Source organism: Neofelis nebulosa, chromosome 13, assembly GCF_028018385.1.
Source record: "Neofelis nebulosa isolate mNeoNeb1 chromosome 13, mNeoNeb1.pri, whole genome shotgun sequence".
Classification (NCBI taxonomy): domain Eukaryota; kingdom Metazoa; phylum Chordata; class Mammalia; order Carnivora; family Felidae; genus Neofelis; species Neofelis nebulosa.
The window spans coordinates 66,844,808-66,868,752 of NC_080794.1; the positions used below are offsets into that span (position 1 = coordinate 66,844,808).

Genomic DNA, 23,945 nt, shown 5'->3' on the forward strand with positions numbered 1-23,945 from the left:
TCAAATAGATAATAGTGGTCATTTGTTCTTGCATGAAGTGTAGGTGGAGAACTGGGGACGGGCACAGACTTCTTTGAAGTCAAAGGGTACAGTCAGATCCATTCCGTTTTTGGTGGTGTTGCTCTGGCAGGATGTGCTGTGAAACACATCAGAGAGTCTGTGTGTGCCCCGATGCCAGCCTCCCTCTTCTCCCTGCGTGCTCTGAACACACCGCACGCCACACTTCTGCAGGCCTGGCTCCAGAGCCAGTTGCACCAGGTTGCCTTTCCTAGTCCTGTCCGTCTGTAGTTGAGTGTGAACTGCTGAGTTAGCTGCTGTTCTTTATGGAGTCACGATTAAGCTTTTCTTACCCTTTCCAGTGGGCAGTCTGTGGGGAGCGGGGGGTAAGTAAAGAGGAAATTGAGAGTGCTTATACTTTGTTGAAAATATTAGAACTTTCCTGTGACAGGACATGGCAAATTGTAATTAAATATAAACCGAACCAGAGCTACCTCTAAGTAGTGTTTCCTCAAGCACAAAGCTCTCAGGCATATGAGACCCGCTGTAACGGAGGGTCTCTGATTTCTTGAGCATCAGCGAGTTCAGAAGTGACTGTCTTTTGTACTCTGTTAGTTCCCTGGTGACTACACGCTTTCTCCCATTCCACACTGTGCTTAAATGACAAAGACTCTTCTGAGAAGCCAAATTCTGTCCGAGATTAGCTATAGATATTGATTACAGGAGGGCTTAGAACTGGCGTGGAAGAGGAGTTACTTTAGCTCCAGTTCTGAGAATCTTCTGATGAAATACATCACTTCTTTTCAAGGAGACGATCTTTTATAGGAAATGGGATATTTTAAATGCTTTTCTTGAAGGCTCAACAGTTAATGTCTCTATTGTTGCTAGTCTGTGGCTGACATGGTTTTGACATGGCTTTAAAATTTCTGCTAAGCTTGAGTAGAATGTTACACCAGTTTTAAATGTTGGCTGCAGCTTTTGGTGATCCTTTGCTGATTTTTTACAGTGTAATAACCTCATAAGCTGTTTTCAAAATGAATTTTGTTTCTGATTATGCCTCTTGTCTATTTGGGAGCAACATGTCTTTTCAATCATGGGATTGACAACTGAAAAATAAAGTTATTTCTTAATCTACTCTGGCAAGTGGTCTTTTATTAAGAATCTTTGATACTGGGTTGTCCTGCCTGAAAACGTTTGGCAGCATTTTTTGGTCCTAGTTACATCTTAAACCCTCACAGTCCTCCAAGCAGCTGGACCCTTCCAGACTTGCTAGTGTTCCCACCCAACTCATCACCACACACAAGAATGTAGTTTTTACTGCTAACTTGGAAACGGAGGTTTTTAGCTTGGCTGGAGGGAGGCATAGCATGTCATTTTCTAATCCAGGAGCATCACACATTTTTGAGCTCATTCTTTTTTGTTGTTGTTGTTTTTTAAGTGAAAACAGGCTCAGATCCATTGCCATCCAGCCGAAGATTTATCTCGTTATCTGTCCTTCCCTTTCTGGTTCTGTCCAGAGAAAGTAGCAGGTTTGGACCTTTATCCTGTTTCGCTTGAGCATAGGACTCTATGAAGATTCTGGATAGCTTGGAAAGGTAAATCGAGTAAGGAAACACTCTAATCAAATCTGATTAATAAAGGTAAGAACGATCAAAGGGGGTGTAACACTTGAGCCTGTTGATTCAGCCTTTAAGCCTTAAGCTATTGAAAAGGTGTGATGTGGTCATTCATTAAACAGTTGTCGTTACATAGCAAAAAGTTTGAAATTCCGAGGGCCTTATGAACTCATTTTTTGGAATTCCTATGATGATTCCTAGCAGGTAGCTGTCAGATTGGGATAAAGGAGGCTGGCAGACCACGTAGAATGTGGCCTCACTGTGTGTTGCTGCTAGTTGTTCAATACAGAACTAAAGGGTCCGTCTTCCCAGGACAGTATGTGAGGTACTCAGAAGAGACCACATAGAAAGTAAACTATCCAGACTTTTTTAGAAGGTGGAGGTAGAGAAGTAGATTTATTGTAATCCCATTTTTAATCTAGCAATTGAGAGTCATGGCTTGTAACATTTCACAAGTTGGCCAAGTGTAGCCTCTTCTGAAGTTGAGTGATTTTGCTGTGCATTTCTGTGGGACATTTGATATTTGTGCAGTTTTCCTGTTAGTTTCGGGCTTCTGCATCTTGTGTGTGCCATACAATCATAACTCCTTTGTGCTGGGATGAATTATTGCATTAATTGCAGATAATCTTGTCGCTCATCTGTTGCGTAGGTGTTCATTTCAAATAATTTATGTTCAGGGAAAACCTTTAGATGCTTTGTAACCTGTCCACATTAATAGTTGTAGATCGAGGTCTGCCTATAAAAATCTTCATGATTAAACAAAATGCCAGAGTCTGTGTTCCAAGTACACCTAGTTTTGTTTTCTTGTGTTTATAGTAGTGTTATTAGCATAGGGCTCACACAGACGTTTTTTTTTTTTTTTACCTTTCTCTCCCCTTTTCTCTTTTCATCTCTCTCCCCTACTTTTTCATTCTATTTCTTTGCATCTCTTTCTCCCTCTCCCTCTCTTCACATCTGTTTTTCTCTTCCTCTTTTTATCTCTCTTCCCTCTCTCTCTTGCTTTGTCTCTTTCCTCTTTCCCTTTTTCATTTTTATTCCCTCTTTTTCTTTCCTGTTCTTTCTTGTCTGTTTCCCTCTTTGTCTCCCCACCTGGCCCCCAGTTTTTCTCTCCCCATTTCCCTTCCCTGCTTTGTCTCTCTCCCCAACCCCGTATCACCACCTTCCCTCTTCCCTTCTCTTTTTCATTCTGTCGCTTTCTCTCACTTTGATTAGATGGATCACAGTAAACATAATATTTAGAAAAACTCTTTAATTGGAAATTTTGTATCTGAAATGACTTTTCATCTAACAGACCACATACATATTTTAGGTACTGAAAAGTGCTTAAAAACCAACCATGCCCAGTGCCCCATGCCATTTCCCATGTGCAGAACAGAGTGACATCTCTGCTAGCATCGAGTTTCCTATTTTCCCTCCTTCCCCGTTGCCCTTCTCCTCCCCCTTACTGTGATCAAGTTCAGTAGAACCCATCTCTAAAGGCCATCATGGTGCCGCGGAAACCACAGCTACAATCAATCAGACGATCTAAGCAAGTGGGAACGAGGTCTGTGGCCAGAAAGGACTATTAGAAACCCCGTCACCATCTTCAGCGGAAGTGAGTTTCTTAATTTTTTCAGTTACAAGAGTTGCTTCTTAGCCAAGTCTTTTCTATGACTAGAGAATGTGAAATGAACGGAGGAAGGAGCAGACGGTGCAGGCTTGCAGTGACAGAACCAGAACACTCCCCATTCCCGTCTTCCCTTTTCTGGTCATTCTCAGGCAAAGCTCAAGGACTCCCGAGCCCGCAAGTATGCACCTGGCTTTCCTGGGTTGCAGCTAGATCTAAGAGCTAAGGAAACCAAGGAGCTCAGGTTGAGCCAGTAGCCAGTCTCGCTCGCCAGCGGAGCAGGTTCAGGTTGGGGGCCTTTGGATACTATATCTATATAGAGAGATGTAGATCTATATAGAGACTGTTCCAGACTAAAACAGGGGTTCTATTTGGCTGTGCTGGCTCGGTAGGAAGTGAGCCTCCCGCTTCTGCCCTCTGGAGAGAGTTTGACAGGAGCGTCATAAGCCATCGCATGAACTGGTGCCAGGGGCTGTTTCGCCAAGGGGAGCTCACGGCTTGATGGCGATGCTTCTCTTTCTCCGCCTGCCATAGACTTGGTCACCTAGAAGTTAGAGGAGGAAGTTAAACCTCCGGTGGCCTGTGGGCCTTTAGGTCAGCCAATTATAGCGACTGTTACAACTGCAGAATGGGCTTGTGAAATAAACTCGCTTGTAAGACTCAGTTTCTTGACATGGTTTACCCTATTTCATCAGAGCGGTCCTCTTGTTCTCCACACATGGGCAGTCTTTCTCCCTAGCGGCTCATTGCACTGCCATGCCAACGGTGGTTGGGGCAGCATCTGCCTTCAGTAATTGGCATTCGCCTTCAGTTTTCAGGGTTGCCCCGGAACAAATCCCCTACTTCTCTGAGCATCAGCCAGCCTCCCAGCCCTGCCTGAACTGGCAGCCACGGCTTACCTGGGTCTCCTTTCTCTCCCTTGTGCCCTTGAGGGCCGGGTGGCCCAGGCCGACCTGGTGGTCCTGCAGGGCCCCTCTCACCTGGGAGGACAGAGTGGGGTATGCTCAGTCAAGTGGAAGCGCAGGACCCGGAGGAGCCACACGGGTCCCTGGATAGCATTGTCAAGGGGTGGCTTCCCAGCCAGAGTGGGTAGTCACAACGGGATCCCGGTAGCTGTCTCCCTGCCACCACTTACCTTTGGGTCCTGGGGTGCCCACCTCTCCTTTCTGCCCTGGGGGACCTGGAATGGTTCCATAAGCTGCAGGGAGACAAGAGTGGTCTCAGACAAGAGGTCACCCTGGAGTTTGGGAGGTAAAGGGCTTTGTTCAGAGAAGCACAGAAGGGAGAGGTACAGCTGGGACCCACAAGAAGAAAACAGAGTTCAGAATTTATCAGACTGTCAGCCTTTCAAGTGTTAATAACTGAAGTTTTTCAGGAGACTTTCTCCCACTTGAGACCAGGCTGCAAGGTAAGTGTTGGGAAAGCGATCACGGGCTGCCCTTACTTCGGAAAAAGTCCATGAGGTCCTCGGTCACATTGCTGTAGGCAGAGAAGACCTTGCTGATGCCGGGGGGACCCTGCGGCCCTGGCCGGCCTGGTGGGCCCTGGATGGTGTAGGCCATCCCCTGCAGCAGACCCTGACCTGTGAAGCACCAGATTGTGGGCACAGGAAGCAGGGTCTCTCGGCCCCTCTTTGCAGGACAAGAGCCCTCGGGTTGCTGAACTCCCGTGCCGTTAACCTAGATGAGGCAGCAGCAAGGGAGAAACCCTGCTGGCTTCCTGTGTCCCTCCCTGCGGACTGGCCCAGGCCTGTGCTGCCGTGGCCTTTCCTCAGAGGCTTTCTGGCGGCAGAGCTGTGCTGGTAGCTACTGGGAGAAAGGACTTCTTAACCAACCTCCCCTCCCCCACGACCAGTAACCATCATCATCATCAAAACTTCTCACAAGACCAGGTAGCAGGAGTAGCGAAAGTCCAAAGACCAACACGCCCTGTTCCCGGCCGCACTGATCCTGTTCTGACTGGGGCTTCTGAACTAAGCTGGCTGAGAGAACTCGCCCTGGACCACCTGCCTTCCGTCCCCCCACCGCCATCTGATGCCCGAAGTGCCGTCCCCGTAGCCTGGGTGCTCCGTAAATGAGAGGGGGAGTTTCTGGAGCTTGAAATTCAAGCTGCACAAGGGCTCCCACCCAACCTCCCGGCTGCGCTAAGGGTCATGACTTACGCTGCAAGCTCTCAGACACCCGAACAGCCAGCTCGTTGTAGTCCAGACTTCCGGCAAAGCCAGCCCCGAATGGTCCACCTTCGCCACCATACATGCCACCTTCTGCCCCGTAGCCTCGGCCCAGGCCCATGTCCATACCAAAGGCCCCCCCTTCGCCCAGGGAGCCTCCGCTGGCTCCTCCTACGCCCATGGAAGAGCTGTAGGAGGTGCCCCGACTGACTGACGAGCTGTGAGAGGAGGAGCCGCTGCTCCGACTGTAGGAGCCGTCCATGGACACCAGGCGGCTGTCTCCCGGTGGCCCTTGTGGCCCTGGAGGTCCCGGTGGGCCCACGATGAAGCTGCGTACATCCGGGCCTGTGGGGAGGAGGCCACGTTAGGTGGAGCTCAGGTTTGGGGGTGAGAGAAAGGGAGTTTTGAAGCCTCTCCCAGGGTCTCACGGCCCCAAAACAGAACGCAAATGTCAAGGCACTTGCACGGGAGCAGGCGTGCCGGCTGGGAAGAAGCTGGGCTCTCCTCGCTGGAGCTCACACATTTGGCCTCCCGGTGCCTTCCAAGCACCAGCTGCCCTCTCACAGGGAGGAGCAAGGTCTGGAAAAGGGGCACCTACTGGTGAGGTAGCTGATCAGTTCGCTCCGGAAGCTGTCGCTGTTTTCGGCAGCATAAGTTGCCAGGGCTCCGGAGACACCTGGGGGCCCTCGAGGGCCTGGGGGACCAGGAGGGCCTGGAGGGCCAGGGATGGATGACAGGCCGGCAGCTGGAGGGGAAGCCAGAGAGAGGTCAGGGATTGCCCTGCTGGCGCACTGAATTCCCAGCCTGCGCTCAGGGGTGTGGTTCCTGGGAAGGAGGGGGGTAGGGGAATAGGGGATACTGGGAGCCCAGCTCCTGCCATCACTCCAGAGCCACTGCTCTGCCTGCCCTCACTCGGTCCAAATCCTGTCCCTTCCCCTGCGCCCTCCTGCCACATGATCATGCACTGCTTGTGAACTTCTCTAAGGGCTGCACTTGGGATCACCGTCTCTCCCACCAGTCCCCCTGTCACGGCTGAAAGCACCTCAAAAGCAAGCATGTTCCTCTCCAGGCTCAGCCCGGTGTGTGCATCGGGAGGACTGCATTTAACTCTCCATGGCTGCCCTTGCTAAACCATGGGGGCCCCGGAGGCCAGGCTCTGGTCCCCTGCTCTCCTCCCTGAGCCTTACTGTGCAGGTAAGAGGAGAGGTCCTCCACGCTGATGCTGGACCACGCATTGCCTGGGATCCCTGGAGGCCCAGGGGGACCTGGGGGCCCAACGATGCCTCTGTATTCAGACCCTGAGACAGCAAAGGAGCACGGAGTCAGTGGAGGGGCCTGGGCCAAGGCCTGTGCCTTCTACCGCAGGCCACGTGGACCAGTGGCCCCTGTCCAGCCTTACCTTGGAGCAAGGAGAGGAGTTCCTCATAGGATGTTCCTGGCAAGCCGGGAGGCCCCGGGGGGCCAGGAAGCCCAATGCTGATTCCAGAGCCTGAGGAACAAAAGCCCAAGCTGTGATGGATTCTGATCAGACAGGGCAAAGCAGAGGGAAATGCCTTGTCAGAGAGGAAGCCAGGCACAGGAGTGATTTGGACAGAAGTGGGATCCCAGCAGGGGAAGAGGGGCAGCAGGAAGAAACAGGCCGAAAGAGGAACTCAGACTACGGTTGCCATCGACACTGAGGAGCTAGGGCTGTAGGTCCTGGGACAAGTGCAGGTCAGCGTGCAGGGGTGTGTCGGAGGTTTGCATGGGCACAAGTGGGGTGTGTGCAAACTGCCTGTGGCACGGCATCCCAGACACTCCTGGCTTCCCGGGCCAGGCTCGGGGCCTGCTCTTTCCCACAGACCAGGCCCTCTGGACTTGGTCTCTGGACTCTGGACACAGCTCAGCGCCCACCTCCTCCCTGGACCACCCCACTGACCGCCTGCCACAGCGGACAAGCCGGAAGGGTGGGCACTCACTGGACATGTAGCTGAGGATACGAGTGCTCAGCTCGGTGTAGTCCAGAGACTGCAGGGACCAATCCGTCAGGTACTGCCGCAGGGACTGTCTCACGTCCTCCCCTGGAAGGACAGGCTGCGCTGGCGTGGGCCCCACCCCGGGCTCCTGCACACCCACAGGCTGGCCCCGAGCTGTGGGTTCTCAGTCCCCCGGGAAGCGGCAAGCCTGCAGGTCCCCAACAAGGCACCCACGTGGTTACCCGGCACTGGGGACCCTGAGACTTCCGCCCCCTCCCCAGTCAGTGCTGACCCACGGAGGCTCAGAGTCTGGGAGCGAGGAGGAGCAGCACCCCGCCCGCAGCTCTCTCAGCACTCAGGTGGGGGTGAGCTGGGCCTGCAGAGCTCCCGCCCTCCTGCCCGGGGCGGCCACTCACGCTGCAGGGCCGCCAGGATGTCCGCAGAGGAGATGGAGGCCGAGGAGCTGATGCCGGCCCCCGAGGCTGTCGGGAAGGAAACCTCAGGTTACCTGCTTCCTAGCAAAACCGAAGCAACACCCTCGTTGCTCCAGAACCCCGAAGACCCGGCCAGCTAGCTGTTCCGTTTGGGGAAAATGAACGAACGGCAGCATTAGGAGGCTGTTGTGAATGCACGCGAAAGTCAACAGTGGGGCTGTGTTTGTGTTCGTTCGGTAAGAAATGCCGTTTGTTTTCCAGAGTAGGCTTTAGCCTCACTCCTCCCAGATCCTGCCAGTCTCGATCCCTCTTCACATACTCAGGACACTTCTGTCAACCGCAAGAAGTCTTGCTACATACACGTGGCTGTGCAGGTGGCCTCTGTTCTCGAAGCCGGATCCCGGTGGGCGAGAGCCCCGAGTTCCGAACTGAGCTTCACATCCCGAAGGGCGAAGCAAACAGCAAAGTAAGCAAGGAGGCTCTGGAGCAAAGTGACCACGGGAGGGAGGGGGTCCTTGTGGGGGTGGGGACGGGCTTACTCTGTAAGTAGCTCCCGACACGGCTTGCCAGCTCCGAGTAGTCGAAAGTCTCCCCGGCAATGGTGGTGACAGGTCCTGGGGGACCAGGTGGGCCTGGGGGACCCTGAACTCCAGACAGGTAAGACCTAATGCTGTCGCCTGCCAACAAAGAAAGCAAAGTCGTGCCTGTCCCCAAGAGGGCATGACTTCCCCCCCCAGAGATGGCCGGAAGCACCTCACCCCATCCATGGCCCAAGGTGGGGCCAGCAGGGAGCCTAGACTCTTAGTTACAGAGAAAAGTTGAGGCCAAGGCCTGTGCTGGATCAGATGCTACTTGAAGACTGAGGACCGACGAGGCTCCAGTCGGCCACCATTTGACAAAGTCTGTACGCACATTCTTAGAAATCACACCCAGACGTGCAGCGGGAGTATGGGATGGGGGTGCACACTTGTGTGAAAGTGTGTGTGTGGCTGTGTTCCTATGGATGAGTGTGTGGGTGAGGACGCACCTGTGTGGGCTGCCATGAGAAGGTGGGTGTTGAGGGAGTCCACGGACATGTGGTCCTGGCTCCAGGGGTGGGTTTCTGACCTAGGCCTGGCCCACAGGCTGCTGTATCCCGCCGTGCGTGCACACACACGCGCATGCACACAGGCAAGCACACACGCGTGTGCACACACAAGCACACCTCTTTGGTAGCCTCCTGGCTCCCACCCACTCCCAGAGCCTCCCCCGCCTTGCCACACTGGTACGGGCAATGGGATCTGTCATGTCTATTCACCTGGGGGGGAGGAGACCGGAGGCTTCCCGAAATAGCCAGGCTCCACAGAGCACCGGAGATGCCCGGCCGAGCAGACACGTCGGCACACGCACCCACACAAACTCACTCAGATCCCGGGACTCACTCTGCATGTACTCAGCGATGTACTGCTGGACCTCCCGGCCCGAGCTGCTGATAGAGCCTGGAGGCCCCGGCGGGCCTGGCGGGCCTGGCGGACCCGGCACGAACATGGTGCCCGACGACGATCCCCCTGTAGGAGAGAAAGCCTTCTGAGTCTGCCAGGAAAAGCCCACCTTAGGATCAAAGAAGGGCCCAGACACAGCTTCCACAGCACAAGGAGGGAGAAATAGATGGTGGCAAAGAGAAGGAAAGGAGGAGGGGAGTGCCTATAAGCAGCCACTGTCTGGAAAGGGCACAGAGTTGGGATTTCGCTGGACCGGACCCTCCCTTCAGCACCCCACTTCAGCAACTCAGCCTCAGAGGCCTCCTCAACTCCAAACGCCCCTAGCTCCCAGGTCGGTCCTGTTCATCATTCGGCATCGCCAGCCACCTTCACTGTACTGTCCTTCCCTCCCATCTCCACCAACTTGTAACCTCCTTAAAGGCAGTGCAGAGGCCCTAGCACATGGAGACGCGACCTGATCAACACCGAATCATGGGTGTGGGAGGTGGACAGGTGAATGAATCAGCGTCCTTGCTTGAGGAAGGGGAGAAGACCTTTGGTTCTTACCTTGAGAGAGACCACCAGGAATGCCAGGAGCCCCTGGGATACCAGGATCGCCTAGAATCCAACACAAGAAGACCTGTTTGTATCACCTCCTCTAGGAAGCCTTCCCTGGTTGGGCCCAACCAAGTTTATCAGCATGTGACTCAACAACTGTCCCAGGTCTCTCAGTCTTATTTCTGCAACGCTACCACAAGCCCCCTTCAGGCAGAGACTGGACTCACGTCCTCATCCCTCTCTCCCTCCAGCCTCTCCTTCCTCCCAAGCCTTTAACACCAGTGAGTATTCGCTGCCTTCTATTCAGACTCTGCGGGCCATCCTTGCTCTCACGCCCCCTGCCTTCTTGGCTGCTCCCCTCACTGACCTTTGTCACCCTTGGGTCCCCGAGGGCCAGGCGGTCCCTGCAGGTTGAGTCCAAGAGAGCTGGAGCCTGGGAACCAACAACACAGTACAGTCACCCAGGGCTGAGGGGCTCTGGACAGAGCCAGCGGCGGGGGTGGGGGCTCAGCACTTACCTGAGGCTGAGAACCCTGGGAGGCCTTGCTCGCCTGAGGGACACACCCAAGGGGGGACAGTCAGTGGCGCGCTCCTCCCTAGGCCCAGCCCAACGCCACCTCCCTCCCGAGCCTCCCCAGCCCTTACACACGCACACATTCCCAACCCTTCCCAGAGACACCCACTCGGATCCACCCTCATTCATTTGTATCAAACTCATTCATGGGAAGCTCAAGGCTTGGGAGGTCAGCCTTGGCCACCTCACCCCACCCCACATTTTGTTTGATGTCAGCTCTACTGACCTTGGTGTCCTCGAGGGCCTGGGGGGCCTGATGGAAGGAGGCAGACACAGTTGTGAGATGCATACCTACCAGGTGTTGTGGCTGCAAGGGGCCCGTAAGGGAAGAGATGGGGCTCCTGCCGGAGTGTGGGGTCGACCCACGGCCTGGGGTGCCAGCAGGCCAGCACAGCGGTGGGGAGTCTTTCTGGAGGTTCTAGCCACAGTGCCTCCCGCCATGCTCCAGACCGCCAGGTTCCCCCCGGGGTATGGCAGGAGGATGCACAGATGCCCCGGGTGACCCAACCTCGTCCAGACTCTCCTGGGCACCCCGAGCAAGCAGGGGCACACGGGCTTCTGTGCCCCAAGACGCTACTCACCTTGGTCTCCCTTGGGGCCCGGGGGCCCAGGGGGGCCTGGGGGGCCAGAGAAGAAGGTCTCTGCAGAGGAGAGAAGGACTTCTGAGTGTGAGCACAGTGGTATTTGTAAGGGAGCAGCTGCTAGCATGGAGCCTGGCATCCTGCGGGTGCTCAATTGGTATGTGGCAGATGGGTGGATCGATGGATGGGTGGATGGTGGGAAGGTTGGACCGAAGGATAAAGGAAATAACAAATGGTGGATGGATAAATAGATGGGTGGGTGGGTGGATCTTCCACAAGGGACAAGTTTCCCGTTCTACGGAGTCTATGCAAACACACCCTGGCGGCAGGGCTGAAGGAGGAACATGGTGAGTCCGTCAGGAAGACCGCAAGCCTGTGACCACAGCGTGTCCCGGAGCTAGGGCTGGGGTGGAGAGCGAGGGGACTGGACTCTGTAACATTACCTGAGTTGGTCAGGAAAGATCCTGGTGGGCCTGGTGGGCCTGGCAGGCCTTCCCCTAATAGGAGAACCACCAAGACTTAGTAAAGCCAAGCTATGGGCCATGAACCCTCTGCCCAGGAGAAGTGGCCAGGCAGCCTTTTCCTGAGAGCCAGCCCAGAAGAGGCCGTGGGCACCACGGTCTCGTATCTCTCACCAGGGAGCTCAGCTCTCACCTGCTGGGCCTCGGGGTCCTGGTGGGCCTGGAATGGAAGGGCCTGCAGAAAAGAGTGAGCGAGAGGCCATGCTGAACTCAGGGAGCTGATCCTGCCCCTGTGATGAGGACCCCGGCTTCCTCACTAAGTGCCCTGTCCCCCACGATTCCCCACCTTCCAGTGATCCCTGAGATGCTCACCTGGAGGCCCAGGTGGGCCAGGTGGGCCGGGGGGACCCCGTAAATCAAGACCTTCTGTGGAGAGAAAAAAACCAGAAATGAGCAAAAGCTCTCATGAAGCTGTTCACCACCAGCCCTCATTAGGCTCATCAGCGCCAGGCGCCCGGGCTACACCCACACCCCAGAGGCCAGCTCTGCGTCACGGCACAGGGCCCTCTGGGACCCCCTCTGCTAGGGGTGCTCCTCACTCACAGGCGAGGCAGGACAGAGCTGCCATCAAATGCCCTGATGGCCAAGTATGTGGCTTTGTGTCAGCCCGAGTTCACAATCCTGCTCTGCTACTTCTGGCTGGTGACCGGGCAAGCTCTTGACTTCTTTCGGCCTCAGCTCACTCTACTCTAAACTGCAAGTCTAAGACCTATGTCCCAGGAGCACTGTGAAGTCCCAGAGAGGTCCCAGGACAGAATGTCTAGCACACGGCAGCTGCTGGGCCACGGCTGACTGCTGTCTTTGCCGTCAGGTGTCTAAGTGGGAGACCCAGCGGCATGTCTGCTTGGGCTCCTTAAAGGACTCTGGAAACAGAAAAAACCAGAAGTCACCCTCCCAGGCCGGGGCTGTAGCTGAGAACCCGTGGACCCTCGTCATTGCTCCCCGTGGGGGAGGCAGTTCTCTTGCCAGTCATTCTCCCAGCGCCCAGCTCCCTTCAGAGGCCCCACTTGACCCCGGTCCTCCGAGAATCCCAAGAACCTCTCCAACAGCTGCCCCATCCCTGTGACTCACCCCCCCAGGGCCAACAAAAGGCCTGCTGTTCCTTGGAGGCTGGCATGGCCTTTCAGAGGAACCAGTCACCCTTGCTCACATGAGGGCTCAGGATGACTCACTGGTCCAGCTGCTACAGGCCCCAAATGTGCTGCCATCTGTCCCGCTCCCACCCCAGTGTCACCTCGCCCCAGAGAACATGGGGGCACTCACGGGCAGAGAGGACCTCAGAGATGGAGCTGCTGCTGCCCATGAACGATTCACCGGCAAGTCCTCGCTCCCCGCGGGGGCCTATGTAAAAGACACGAGTTCAGGGGGGCTCCACCTGCAGCAACCCCTCTTCCTCCCCCATGCTTTCTTCTATAGGGCCTGGGAGGGTCCTGGTGGGCGGGGCGGGGTGGGGCGGACCGCCAGGAGTGGGCAGGGTCTGGAGCATCAGGAGTGAACATTCCTGTTTGCAGGCCCAACAGCCCAGGGGAAACTGGACCATTTTTTCGTAAGGCTCTTTTCTGGTGTTTGGATAAATCACTGGAAAGTAGCACAATTATCAGGATCTGGGCACAAGAGCCTCGATGCCTATGAAATAGCCAAGCTTGACCCTGACCAGCATACCACAGAGCCCCAAACCCCTGTCCAGAGGACCCCTATCTTCTCAGAAACCCAAGAAGAAGGGCCCTGCAAGGCCCTTGGTGAAGCACCAGGTCACCCCGTGACCTCTCTTCCCAAAATGCAGGTCTCCCACTTAAAGGCAGGGTCCCAAGTCCGGCTGGGAAAGGAAGCCTTACCCCCCTGAGCCCAGAGTCCTGTGCTTCAGGACTGACATACCTTGCTGTCCAGGGAGACCAGCTGGGCCCACGGGACCTAGAGATGGAGTTGGGAAGAAAAGGCTTTACCACATCTCTAGGGTCACAGTTCTAGAAGGAACTGAAAACAGGGCATGTCCAAACACACCTAGCTTGCTTACTTGGGAGCAATAAGCAATTTGAGACCAGACCTGTGGTCCATCCCATGAGAATCATGAGAATTCCTCTGCCAAAACCCGGGCTCTGGGACAGACAGAGCTGCCCTCTCTGTTCCCAGTGTTTAAGAAACTTCTCAGCGCCCCTGTATTCTCCCTCTTACTGGAGCTTAGCCGAAGGGAAGGCTGATCCGTACTTGTGTTGGTTGTGTTAAGTCACCTACTTCGTTTACACATATTATGTTTTAAATTAAAAAACACACACACACACACACATAAGGGCATGTGGCTGGCTCAGAGAAGAGCATGAGACTCTCGATGTCTCAGGGTCGTGAGTTCAAGCCTTACATTGGGTGTCAAGATTAAATTAAAAAATTAAAAAAAATAGATATAACAAAATCACAGGTATTTTGGAAAAATATAAAAAAGTATCACCTATAATCCTTTAGCCTGTAAACATCTCATTTCCTTACAGCATGTTTTCTTTCTTTCTTTCTTTCTTTTTTTTTTTTTTAAATGTTTATTCTTGAGAGAGAGAGTGAGAGCAAGGGAGGGGCTGAGAAAGAGGAGACACAGAATCCAAAGCAGGCTCCAGGCTCTGAGCTGTCAGCACAGAGCCCAATGCAGGGCTCGAGCCCACAAACCGTGAGATCATGACCTGAACCAAAGTCAGACACTTAATGGACTAAGCCACCCAGGCGCCTCCAGCATCTTTTATTTTCATCTTGTAAAAGTACAGTTGCAACCTCAGAGCCACACTACCGAGTATCCTGTACTTTTAAAAACCAAGATGAGGGGCGCCTGGGTGGCTCAGTCGGTTGAGCGTCCGACTTCGGCTCAGGTCACGATCTCGCAGTTCGTGAGTTCGAGCCCCGCGTCGGGCTCTGGGCTGATGGCTCGGAGCCTGGAGCCTGCTTCCGATTCTGTGTCTCCCTCTCTCTCTGCCCCTCCCCCGTTCATGCTCTGTCTCTCTCTGTCCCAAAAATAAAATTTAAAAAAAACGTTTAAAAAAACAAACAAACCAGGATGATCTTCTAGGCTCTAAGTCTTTGTGATTTGTAGGGATGTCACTGTGGTTGGACAATGTGGAGATAGTTTCTCCAAACAGATTCCTAGTAATTTTGTTGCCCTTGATGCATTTTACTCAATTGTTTTCCAAAGGGAAATCAACCGAAGTCACACCCAGGCTCCAGAGGCAGAACCACCTGGGCCCAATCCTGATTCTGCTACTTCTTCGCCCGGTGGCCTTAGGCGAGTCATTTACCTGCTGAACCTCCAAGGGTGCCGTGGGGCTTGGTGAAGGGTGCCTGCAGGGTGCTTGGTTGCTCGCTGGGGTGGGATGAGGGCTTGCTAGGCTGGGTGGAGGGGGCTCCTTACTCTTCCTGGGGTTCCTCCCTGGGGTTCAGGATTTGAGCAAACACTGCTGTACTTAAATGCAACCAAACGGCAAAGCAGGAAAGCAACTGACCTGGGGCACCCGGAGGTCCTGGTGGTCCCATGGCTCCAGGAGGGCCCGGGGGCCCTGGGACAGTGATCGTCGATGACCCCTCTGGAAACAGAAGACACATGGAACAGGGACCCTCACTCTTCTTGCTTAGAGGTGCTGGGACCCAGGCCATACTGTGGGCAGGTCAGGCTAGCGCCTCCTGCTGTCATTACCTCTGACCAGAGAGCCCTTCCCTGCCTGCCCTCCAAAGCCCAGACGAGAGCTGCTTGGAGGGCGCTAAGGCAGAGCCAGGGAGGATGTCCAGGACATGGGAGAAAGTCACAGGAAGAAGACCCCTCCTGGGCCTGCCTACCTGAGGTCACAATTCTGCCTGGAGATCCAGGTTCACCTGGGAGGGGAGGAAAAGGAAAACAGTCATTCCCAGGTTCAGCTGGTGGCTCCATAAATCACTTCCAAGGCTACTGATGGAGTTTGAGAGCCACTCCTGTGGCTCCAACCTGGGGCTAAAGGCATTTTAATGAGCTGAAGGGGAGCACACAGGATGCATTAGGCACCAGTCTCTCTGCCAGAGACCCTGAGGCCACATCAGGCTTCCTGGTCCACATTAGCTTTAGGAAAAGCCAGGACTCTGCAGAGGACCGTCCTTGCAGGATGTGGGAATCTGCCTCTCCGCAAGGCCAGAAGGAGGCTGACCTACAGTCAGCCACGCTCCCACACTGGGCCTCTCGGGCTCTTGCTGGGATTTGCCTTAGATGGAAAACTCCCAAGAGGTCAAAGGACAGAGGCAGTAAGTCTGAGGGGTAGAGCCTGGTCTCCAGAGTGCCCCTCAGGATGCCAGTTCCAGGACTGTAATGGGGGTTGTGCAGAGTCGAGGGAGGGTGTGAGTTACACAAAGTTTGACAGGTTTCTCTTCTGCCTGAGTCTGAGAGGGTCGAAAATGCAAACGTGGGTGGAGGACTTCCAACAAGGGGATTTCAGGCTCACACTTCCCCAAACTTTACAGACCACTGGATGCTGCCTCCATGAAGCATCTCTTGGGACTGTAAATGCACAGACTCTGGGGAACTGAGTGAGCAGAGTGGAGGACAGAAAAGCCCTCCCCCGGGGATTCCTCGGGGGCCTCTTCCATAATTTCCCATGGTCTGTGGGCAATTCCATCACTCACACACTGAGGGAGAGCACGAACCTCCTTGGAGGAAGTAGAGGGTGGTCTCTGCTTGCTATGGGCCAGTCCCTGGGGTCGAGGCCAAGAGGAGAAAGCACTGGTGTTTGGCCTGTGTTCCACCACAATCCAGTGTTGGGTGAAATGTCCACCTCTTGTGCACACTGCCCAGGGAGGGTCTACAATCCCTCTTGGACAAGAAGGCACAGGCCCTTGGGAAAGACAGGGTGTCTGGTTTCCTCAGGGTGTCTGGTTTCCCCAAACCTAGTGGTCTCTTACTAAAGGTGCAGTCAATCCATGAGCAGATCTATGGACCCAGAGGTATGTCTGCCAGGGAGGTAGGAACTCAGTTGTGATTATTTTGGAATTACATTTATTTATCCCAGAAGAACTCCCTGGCCCAGTTAGTCACTGGAAATAGTTTCTAGAAAGTAGTAATTTTATTCCTAGGGTCTCCCCAAGATGATAGTGACTGCTCAAGACAGCACAGCTCCGCAGGATGTCAGGACTTGGGAATGTGGAGTCACAGGGACGGGTGGAGAAAGACTGTTTACCCCTGGACTGGCTCAGGGTTGGTATCTAATGGTTACAGAACTGGACAATGGCAGAGGAGAACAGGAGGAGAGCATCTCCCTGCATGTAGGGTTAGCACGCTGGCCCTGGGCAGACCCCTCCCCTGAAGAAGACTTTCCCTCTTAGGACTCAGGCTTTGCCCTCTAAGGGCCATCTGAGGTACTCCTCCCTGCCTGCATCAAAGCCTCCTGAGAAAAGGACGTGGGGCCCCAGCCACACTGAGGCCCCAGTGAATGGAAAGGATGAAGGTGGTCCCTATTCCAGGGAAGGGTCATGCTAGGTGTGGGGGTGGGGGACCAATCCTGAGCCAGGGAGAACAGAGAACAGATGCGGACATTTTAGAGGAGATGGAAAGGCTTTGAGGGGCTGCATGCTTCCAGATCCTCCTCCAACAATGGCCTGGAGACATCTGGTACCAGGGAGGGCTCAGGACTCTGGGGTCAGGAGGTGTGGGAGGGGGGGGCAGGTTGGAGGGAGGGTGTGAGGATTCAGGACCAGTGATCCAAACAAATCCCTGGTTCCCTAGCTTCTCGGCTTTCTGCTAAAGCCACTAGATGCCACTGTTGATCCAGGCTCTGGCCAGAGAGGGGCTCCCTCCTGCCAGCCTCTCCCCTCCTGCAAAAAAATGGCTAGTTTTGAAAAGAAAGAATATCTGCTTTGGAAAATCACTTACCTTTAGCTCCTGGTCGGCCGGGGGTTCCAGGAAGTCCTGATGTGATTAAAAACAAGTCAGTCCAGGTGATTAAGGCCAGGAGATTCCAGACCCCTCTGGTAGTAACTGCGCTCTGTCACTGGGCACAGCCTTAAGCGCTGCTGAAACATGGCTCTGCCTTCTGCTTTAGCCTGGGAGCCCCTCGGAGGAGCCCCTTGCTCTGAGCCCTTCCCCCTCTCTGGGAAATGGAGTGACCTCTGGGCTTGAGGACATGGGCTCAGCTTTGGGGGATCCCAGGGAGTCTGGATTATGAGCCCCTTATAGCCTGCCACTCAGCCATGGTCCCCTCCCTCTGCGGCTGGTGGTGTGCCAAGCTCTACCAGGAGCGCGTGAAGGAGGTCCCTGTGCACTCAGCTTTTGTGGGGAGATCCGTTGCTTGGTGTCATTTTACATCTTTGCCTAATTTCTTTTAGGAGTTGGGGCTGGGCATGGTGACAATCTCTCAAACCCAAATGTCAACACCAGTGCAATCATAGGACAGACTCTGACACCGAAGCTGTCCCAGAGATACTGGGCCTCACATGAGGTGCGCTCCCCTCTCCTGCCCCACCATTGCGGAGACCAGGCCTCTGGGAGCCCAGCAGGGCTCCTGTGCCTGAAGCCTCCTCTCCCGGGGTCCTGCACCAGTGACTGGGCAGACAGAATCGGCACATGATTTGGCCTGGTTTCTCCAGAATGGCTTTCTAGATTGTTCTCTGCGTATTTTTCCTTCCTAATATGTTTCTTATGACTCACAGTGAAAGAACCTGAACTAGTTTTTTCCAGGGGAGTGCAGGGAGGAGAGGAAACTCTAAGGTGACTGGAAAGGCATTTGCGGAAAGCTGGAAGCAGGAGGCTGGGCAGGTGGCATCTGGAGGTGGGAAGGGCCTGATGACTCACCCTGAGGTCCCTGAGGTCCTGTGAGACCTGCGGAAAAGAGAACACATGAGAGAGATTGAGAGAGAGATATGAAGGGCTGAGGAGCCACACCCTCGGCTGCAGGAGGACAAACTCAGGATGCTCCCCACACTGGACAAAGAGCTGTTCTTTGGGCTTTGCAAGGAAGTGACCACTGCTCCATCAGGCAATGGTTCTTAGCCTGCTTGGAGTCCTAGACTCTCTGGCATCTGAGAGCGATGAACCCAGAAAGCTCATACAGTCATGGATCCCCAATGCTGCCCCCCAAATCCCCTCCCTTGGTGCTCCCCATCTGTGTACCCACCAAAGGAGCCAGGAGGCACCCCTGTTCTAGCAGCCCCCTTGTCGAATGCTGCCTTGCCTCACAGCTCTCTGGCTTGCTTTGGTCTGACCCTCCCGTAGCCCTGCGGCTCTGGCTCCTGCTGGGCCTTCAGGTGGAAACCCTAACAGTGGGCTCTCTACTCAGACTGGTGTTGGTGAGTGTCCAGGTATGGCCAGAGAGGAGGTGGGTGGAGGGGACGGGCTCAGAGGAGCAAGGCATGGAAATGGCCTTAAACTGCAATTTTTAAGAGATTCCTTGCTCCTTTCTAGAACTCCCAGCTTTCTGTTAATTTCTGCTAATTAACTGTGAACCTCTCTCTTCCAAGTTGCCAGAGTTGGTGACCCAGTGGTGTCAGAACCCAGTCACTGAACATAGTACCAGCCAGCTGGTGTGGCCGCTCCCTGCTGAAATGCTGGAGGAAAATGGGCTAAGGCACACACATTCACGTGTACACACACACACAGGCCGTAGCTCCCCTTTGCCACTCTGTTACCTGGCTTTCCTGGGTCTCCAGAAGGCCCTGGTGGGCCACGGGTTCCAGGCATCCCTGTCAGACCCTGTTCACCTAGAGAGAGCATGAGATAAAGAAGGGTTTTCCTTTTAGGAAAGCTGAGCCGGCCAGCACATCTGAGCCTATGGTTTCTGGGGTTTTACTAATTTGCTGGCAGGTGGAAAGGAGAAGGGGAGTAAGACCTGGGCCTCATGGGGGTCCTGCTGCCGTATGATTAAGGGGACTGGGGACTGCATGCTGGGATGTGGGCAGGGCAGGGCCAGGCAGTGAGCACGAGGAGAGCAGATCTGCAACCCACCTCTTGGGCCTTGGTGTCCATCAGGGCCAGCGGGTCCTAGGAAAGCAGAACCACATATCACCAGTTACCCCAAGAGCTACTTTTGGGCCTCCCTTCCTCGATGGCCCCACAGGCTTTAGCCAGTTGTCTCCCAGGCGGGAGCCCGTGCAGCCCTTCCCACAGCTGCCGACCACGGATGCCACTTTCTCCCTGGCCTCTTCCCCTAAACCAGGGATTGTGTATTTTCCTGCAGAGAACTAACGGGTCAGCAACTCCCCACTGCATCCCCAGGGCCTACTGCAGACTCAGCATGCACCAGATACTCAATAAACGTCTGCCTCGTTTATTCAAGGTCCTGGAAGTCAAGGTCCTCCAAGTTCTCTCCTCTGCTCTGAGTGTTATGCTAACCTTTGTCCAAAGTGGCGTCCTTCTGGGACCGTATCTTGCTCTCTCCCACCCCTTTGTCTCTCCTCACTTGTGTTGTCTCTGCAGAGACTTTTCCAAAATGACCATGGCGAAATCTTCCTTGCTTTGTAAGGCCACGTGAAATGCCTCCTCCTTCATTTCTAGTAGGAAGGAATCTCTCTCTGCCATACCCTCATAGCACTCCGTGCCTTTCAGGGCACCTGTCCCTTCTACAAGCTTTATCTCCCCTTGTGGGAGGTAAAGCATTTTACTTGTCCCACATGGCATCCTGCCTACAGTCAGAGCCTCCTCGTTGTGTTACATGAATGGGAAACTGAACATACCACATCCCCACTGGTGGAGCTTAAACCCTTTTGGGACTTGGTGCTAAACGCTCCGCCCTCTGAGGGTTGTTGGTCAGCTTCCAAGTCCTGGCTGACAAGCACCTTGCTAAGGGTCAGCAAAATGGTTAAACCCTGGATCTGGCTGTGACACCAGCTCTGGAGTACCAGGGTTATGCCGTGAACAGTGTGGGTTCTAAGGGACCTCAATGCTTATCTGTCCTCCCCAGGGGCCCAAGTGGCCTCGAGGCAGGGACCAGGCTGGATGGGCCACCAACCTCCAGCAGTGACAAACCCAGAGACAGAAACAGCCTGCACACGGGCCCTCAGACAAACTGGAGAACAGGACACGCAGCTCTAGAAGCAGGCTCTCGGCTCTCTGACCTCGACTGGAAGGGGCAAACCCACTGCATCCGTTCCTTTGGGACACTCACCCATTGCCCCTTTAGCTCCAGGCTCACCCACGGCGCCAGGCAAACCTCTCAAGCCGGGCTCACCTGCAAAGGAAACAGGCTTGCTGACTGGGACTTCCACGATACGCGTGTTCCCCACCCCCAAGACTGCCACCTCCCCAACCAGAGGAGCTGGAGGTAACAAACAGGGGCTGCGGACACAGCCCCTGCTTAGATTCTATGGTCAGGGTCCCCGGGCAGCAGACACAGGCAGGTCCGGAGCCACGTCCGGTCTGAAGGGATGTGCAGATGAATCATTTCCCTGGCAGCACAGAGCTGCCCCTGTAGCCAAAGCACCGTTTCTACGGATTTCTTTTTTAGGCATTCGAGCTGGCAGAAGGTTAAGCAGATGAGAGGCTTGCAAGTAGTGTCAACTCTCTGCTGCTCTGGGAAGAGCCTAATTCCCCCAACTGGATCCCCCCGAAATAACCCAAGACGATCATAAACTCCCTTTCCTGTTCCAAACATTTACCGTCTGGACTATACGTACATTTTGATGCTGGTTCCTACTCCATTCACTGTTTTTTATTTTATCCTGTCTTGTGATTTTTCCCTAGATTACAAGTTTTCCGAAGGTTTTTAGCCAGAGCTTCTGCCTCATATTTGTGTATTTCTTTCCACCTCCAGTGCCCGCTGGGTTTACAAGAAGTCTTTAGTGGATGAAATCAGATTCCTGTGCAAGACTGACCTGTGAGGCCTCGGGGTCCTTTCTCCCCCTGGTCACCTGAAACAGACATGGGGCAGGGTGGGGTGGCAGGAAGCAGCAGTCGGAGCAAGGAAAACACCCTCACTCAGTGAGAGGGACCCTGGCTACAAACAGTTCTCACTGTGCCCTTGAGTTGCTGCCAGCAGAATGTCAGTGAGACCCAGGCACTGCTGAGGCCAAGGAGCTCCCTCTCCCCCAGGGTCAGCACCATCCCCCCCAAACTACCCCAGCCCCTGCTGTTGCACAGTGAGTGCCATGAGTGCAAGGAGAGCCAGAGGAGAGAGGACGTGCCTCAACACCGCATCCTGACCACCCTGCGGGCCACCCGACCACAGTGCTTGTGACATAGGTGCTCGGTTTCCCCTCTTCCTGCCTTTGTTTCCCTATCTGAGAGGCTGGGCTAGAATGAGCTCTCAGGTCCAATCCTGGACTCTGAGACAGGTTCCCATCGGGGCTCCCAGGAGTCAGGCGGACTATGGGGATGTCTGAGCAGTGGCAACGTACCTTTGGGTCCCGGTGATCCCATGGGACCTTTGTCACCTGAAAAGGTAAGGGACAACTCTGTGTAAGGAGCCCCAGAGGGGATGACCAAAAAAGGGCGGTGTCTGTGTGCAGACAGGCTCTCTGCCATCCTGACCTGCCCTCTGCTTACGTACCTGCCAGCCCGTATAGCTGCCCCACCGCCCAGACCTCCTTCTTGAGTGAGTGGCATCTACAGGGTGGCATCCCCTTCCCCAAGCTCACCTTTGACACCAGGGAGTCCAACTTCACCTCGGAGCCCTTGGGGACCTACAGAGCCTGCAAGCAAAGGCAACCATGCAGCTAGGTGAGTGGCCTGATGGACCGATGGACATGGACACAGGCACAGACATGCACACGCACACACACACACAGGTGCACGCACAGCCTGGGGTAAAGTCAAGGGCTGCTCTCCACAGACTCCTCCCCACAACCCTGCTACATCATCCCAGCCCAGTTCCTTGCCCTAGTGTCACAGGCCCTGATGTAAGGACACCTCATGGGGCCGTGGCAGAAACACTGGTCCGCATTACAGTGTGGGCTACAGCTCAAGATTCCCAAGACAGCAGAAGGGCTCTGGCCCACAGGGAGGAGGTGGCCACAGGGACTTTGCTCAGGTGCAAGCAGGACAGTAAGTGCCTGCTGCTGAGGCTGCCGGAGGGCCATGCACCCTGAGCCAGGTCAGCACGGATCTCCCCGAAACCACTGGGAACCTGACCTCAGCTTCAGGGGACACATGTATGGACGGGAGTTTTGGACCTCTGGAAGGCTCCATATAATTGCTTCTTTTGCTTTAAAAATGTGTTTCTTGGGGCGCCTGGGTGGCTCAGTCGGTTAAGCGTACGACTTCGGCTCAGGTCACGATCTCACGGTCCGTGAGTTCGAGCCCTGCGTCAGGCTCTGTGCTGACTGCTCAGAGCCTGGAGCCTGAGCTTCAGATTCTGTGTCTCCCTCTCTCTCTGACCCTCCCCCGTTCATGCTCTGTCTCTGTCTCAAAAATAAATAAACGTTAAAAAAAAAAAAATTAAAAAAAAAAAAGTGTTTCTTTTTAGCATCCCTTTCTTTTCCCCAGAAACAGCATCTATTTTTATAAGCAGCACACTGACCTGGGGGACCCCGTGGGCCTGGAGAACCACTGGAACCTGAGAAGAAAGACAAGACCACAATCATCAGGGGCGAGCCACAGGCCAGGGACACGTGACCCCACAGTGAGGGGCAGGTAGGGGCTCACTTCCAAGTGAGGGCTGTGTGTGTGTGAGCATTGCCCACACAGTGTGGGTTCGTGCCCAGACCCCAAGTCAGTGGGTCTGAGAGGGACCCCAGTGCAAAGTTCTCCTGAGGGAGGACACTACAGCTGGTGGGATCGAGAGACCCCTGCTCCTTCCCGGTCAGAGTAGAACATGTGGGCCCGGGCAGCAGCAGGGAGGGGAGATGGGCATCAAACTGAGAAGGCCCCGTTCTCCCTGAGCCGTCCAGACATAATGCTTTTGAAGGAGTGCAATTGGGCAGCTGTCGGGTGAGGAACTCATCTGACTTGGGGACTTCCTGACCCATCCACACACTTAGGGGCCACATAACAGGGCCACTGAAGAGAGACAGAAGCATGGTCCCAAAAATTCCAGCCCTGGGGTCAGTTCCAGCCCTGACCCCCCAGGCACTCCTTTGTGGGGGGGGCTCTCTGGGCCCATTGTCCCTGCAGCAGGTTAGGGCTGTCAGGATCCACTTCCTGGACCTCTGTGATCCGTGCCATCCTGGCACTTGACTTACCTTTGGGACCCACAGAACCTGGGACACCAGGTGGGCCCTGAACACCGGGTTCACCAGCAGCCCCTGGGGAGAAAGCAGAGGATGCTCAGTTTGCTCGCCCACCCAGCCTGGCAGTGTCATTTGTGGGCAATACTTCCCAACTGCTGGTGGTCTCTGATCCATCAGATACCTCCTTGAGGCCACAAAGCTGCAAAACACCTTCAGTTTCTACCCCCAGAGCCTTTATAGCCCATGAGGTCTGGCCCACAGGAGCCACTCAATAAATATTTGTTGCCTGGTTGAACAATATTTTTAAGACAAAGAGGAGCTAAAAATAAAGCTCTTGCTCGTGCTCTTTTGGCATTGTAAGAATTTCTGGCGTCTGTGCTTGGTTT

The 23,945-nt window shown here is 54.6% G+C and overlaps 1 protein-coding gene across 2 annotated transcripts in view; it reads right to left on the reverse strand.

The window, feature by feature from the left end:
• Positions 1-2,847: 2,847 nt before the first annotated feature.
• Positions 2,848-23,945, reverse strand: part of COL17A1 (collagen type XVII alpha 1 chain) — a 51,322-nt gene continuing 30,224 nt past the window's right edge. For both annotated transcript variants that reach the window (XM_058697688.1, XM_058697689.1), the window contains 34 exons: positions 23,572-23,634; positions 22,911-22,946; positions 22,030-22,083; positions 21,790-21,825; positions 21,268-21,303; positions 20,562-20,624; positions 19,403-19,438; positions 19,087-19,158; positions 18,254-18,280; positions 17,336-17,371; positions 15,280-15,315; positions 14,949-15,029; positions 13,348-13,383; positions 12,736-12,813; positions 11,785-11,838; positions 11,606-11,647; positions 11,395-11,448; positions 10,952-11,011; positions 10,597-10,623; positions 10,315-10,347; positions 10,164-10,229; positions 9,806-9,856; positions 9,200-9,325; positions 8,318-8,455; positions 7,761-7,826; positions 7,348-7,449; positions 6,789-6,878; positions 6,577-6,687; positions 5,988-6,134; positions 5,381-5,734; positions 4,664-4,801; positions 4,355-4,417; positions 4,119-4,199; positions 2,848-3,763 (listed from right to left, as the gene is read on the reverse strand). In XM_058697688.1, the coding sequence (XP_058553671.1) occupies positions 3,711-3,763; positions 4,119-4,199; positions 4,355-4,417; positions 4,664-4,801; positions 5,381-5,734; positions 5,988-6,134; positions 6,577-6,687; positions 6,789-6,878; positions 7,348-7,449; positions 7,761-7,826; positions 8,318-8,455; positions 9,200-9,325; positions 9,806-9,856; positions 10,164-10,229; positions 10,315-10,347; positions 10,597-10,623; positions 10,952-11,011; positions 11,395-11,448; positions 11,606-11,647; positions 11,785-11,838; positions 12,736-12,813; positions 13,348-13,383; positions 14,949-15,029; positions 15,280-15,315; positions 17,336-17,371; positions 18,254-18,280; positions 19,087-19,158; positions 19,403-19,438; positions 20,562-20,624; positions 21,268-21,303; positions 21,790-21,825; positions 22,030-22,083; positions 22,911-22,946; positions 23,572-23,634 (2,546 nt within the window). In that variant the 3' untranslated portion in view covers positions 2,848-3,710. The remainder of the gene's footprint in view (positions 3,764-4,118; positions 4,200-4,354; positions 4,418-4,663; positions 4,802-5,380; positions 5,735-5,987; positions 6,135-6,576; positions 6,688-6,788; positions 6,879-7,347; positions 7,450-7,760; positions 7,827-8,317; positions 8,456-9,199; positions 9,326-9,805; positions 9,857-10,163; positions 10,230-10,314; positions 10,348-10,596; positions 10,624-10,951; positions 11,012-11,394; positions 11,449-11,605; positions 11,648-11,784; positions 11,839-12,735; positions 12,814-13,347; positions 13,384-14,948; positions 15,030-15,279; positions 15,316-17,335; positions 17,372-18,253; positions 18,281-19,086; positions 19,159-19,402; positions 19,439-20,561; positions 20,625-21,267; positions 21,304-21,789; positions 21,826-22,029; positions 22,084-22,910; positions 22,947-23,571; positions 23,635-23,945) is intronic.